General features: G+C 53.7%; 1 protein-coding gene across 3 annotated transcripts in view; it reads right to left on the reverse strand.

Moving 5' to 3' along the window:
• Nucleotides 1-884, reverse strand: part of CCDC127 (coiled-coil domain containing 127) — a 10,181-nt gene that overhangs the window by 8,466 nt on the left and 831 nt on the right. The window contains exon 1 of one of the 3 annotated variants that reach the window (XM_007111372.4): nucleotides 502-705. The exons of the other annotated variants lie outside the window; for them this stretch is intronic. Coding sequence (XP_007111434.1) covers nucleotides 502-563 — 62 coding nt within the window. The 5' untranslated portion in view covers nucleotides 564-705. Of the gene's footprint in view, nucleotides 1-501; nucleotides 706-884 lie in introns of those variants that run through there. 3 annotated transcript variants of the gene reach the window in all.

Here is an 884-nt window from a genome sequence, read left to right on the forward strand (position 1 = left end):
GGTGGTGCAGTGGTTGCGCGTCCGCCTGCCGATGCAGGGGAACCGGGTTCGCGCCCCGGTCTGGGAGGATCCCACATGCCGCGGAGCGGCTGGGCCCGTGAGCCATGGCCGCTGAGCCTGCGCGTCCGGAGCCTGTGCTCCGCGACGGGAGAGGCCACAACAGAGGGAGGCCCGCATACCACAAAAACAAAAAACAAAACAAAACAAAACAAAAAAAATTTTGTTCAGATCTAGGTATGTGCTGCACAGCACTGAGCCTTATGGGATTAAAAGAAAAGAACAAGACCTCAGACAAAAGCAACTCACAAATCGTGGGGGAGAAGATGTGTCTCAAATAACTGAAATACAAATAGAACGAAGCCAATATAGTCAAAAGAAACTCAATTCTACTTCAAAGACTCTTAACAGGCTTTTCAATAAATACTTGTTCAACACCTAAAGATATAAAATTCTAAATGGCAGTAAAGCAATGACATACACACAAAAAGGCTCAGTACTTACGGAGCTTGTGGCGAGTACAGAATAAAAAAGAGATCTAAAGTAGTGAAGCTCGTAACCCTCATAGGGGAGGTCTGGGAGCAGCATTCCCTTCCCCCCAACGCGGTAAACCAGGGAGCACCAGTCCCCGGGCCGTGGACCGATACTAGTCCGCGGCTTGTCAGGAACCGGGCCGCACAGCACGAGGTGAGCGGCGGGAAAGTGAACGAAGCTTCACCTGCCGCTCCGCATCCCCCCCATCGCTCGCATTACTGCCTGAACCATCCCCTCCCCCCACCCCGTGGAAAAATAATCTTCCACGAAACCGGTCCCTGGTGCCAAAAAGGCTGGGGACCGCTGCCGTAAACGACAGGGTCCGCGCGCCCCCAGCCCCACCCCCCCAGCCC

Source organism: Physeter macrocephalus, chromosome 8, assembly GCF_002837175.3.
Source record: "Physeter macrocephalus isolate SW-GA chromosome 8, ASM283717v5, whole genome shotgun sequence".
In the NCBI taxonomy this organism is placed as follows: domain Eukaryota; kingdom Metazoa; phylum Chordata; class Mammalia; order Artiodactyla; family Physeteridae; genus Physeter; species Physeter macrocephalus.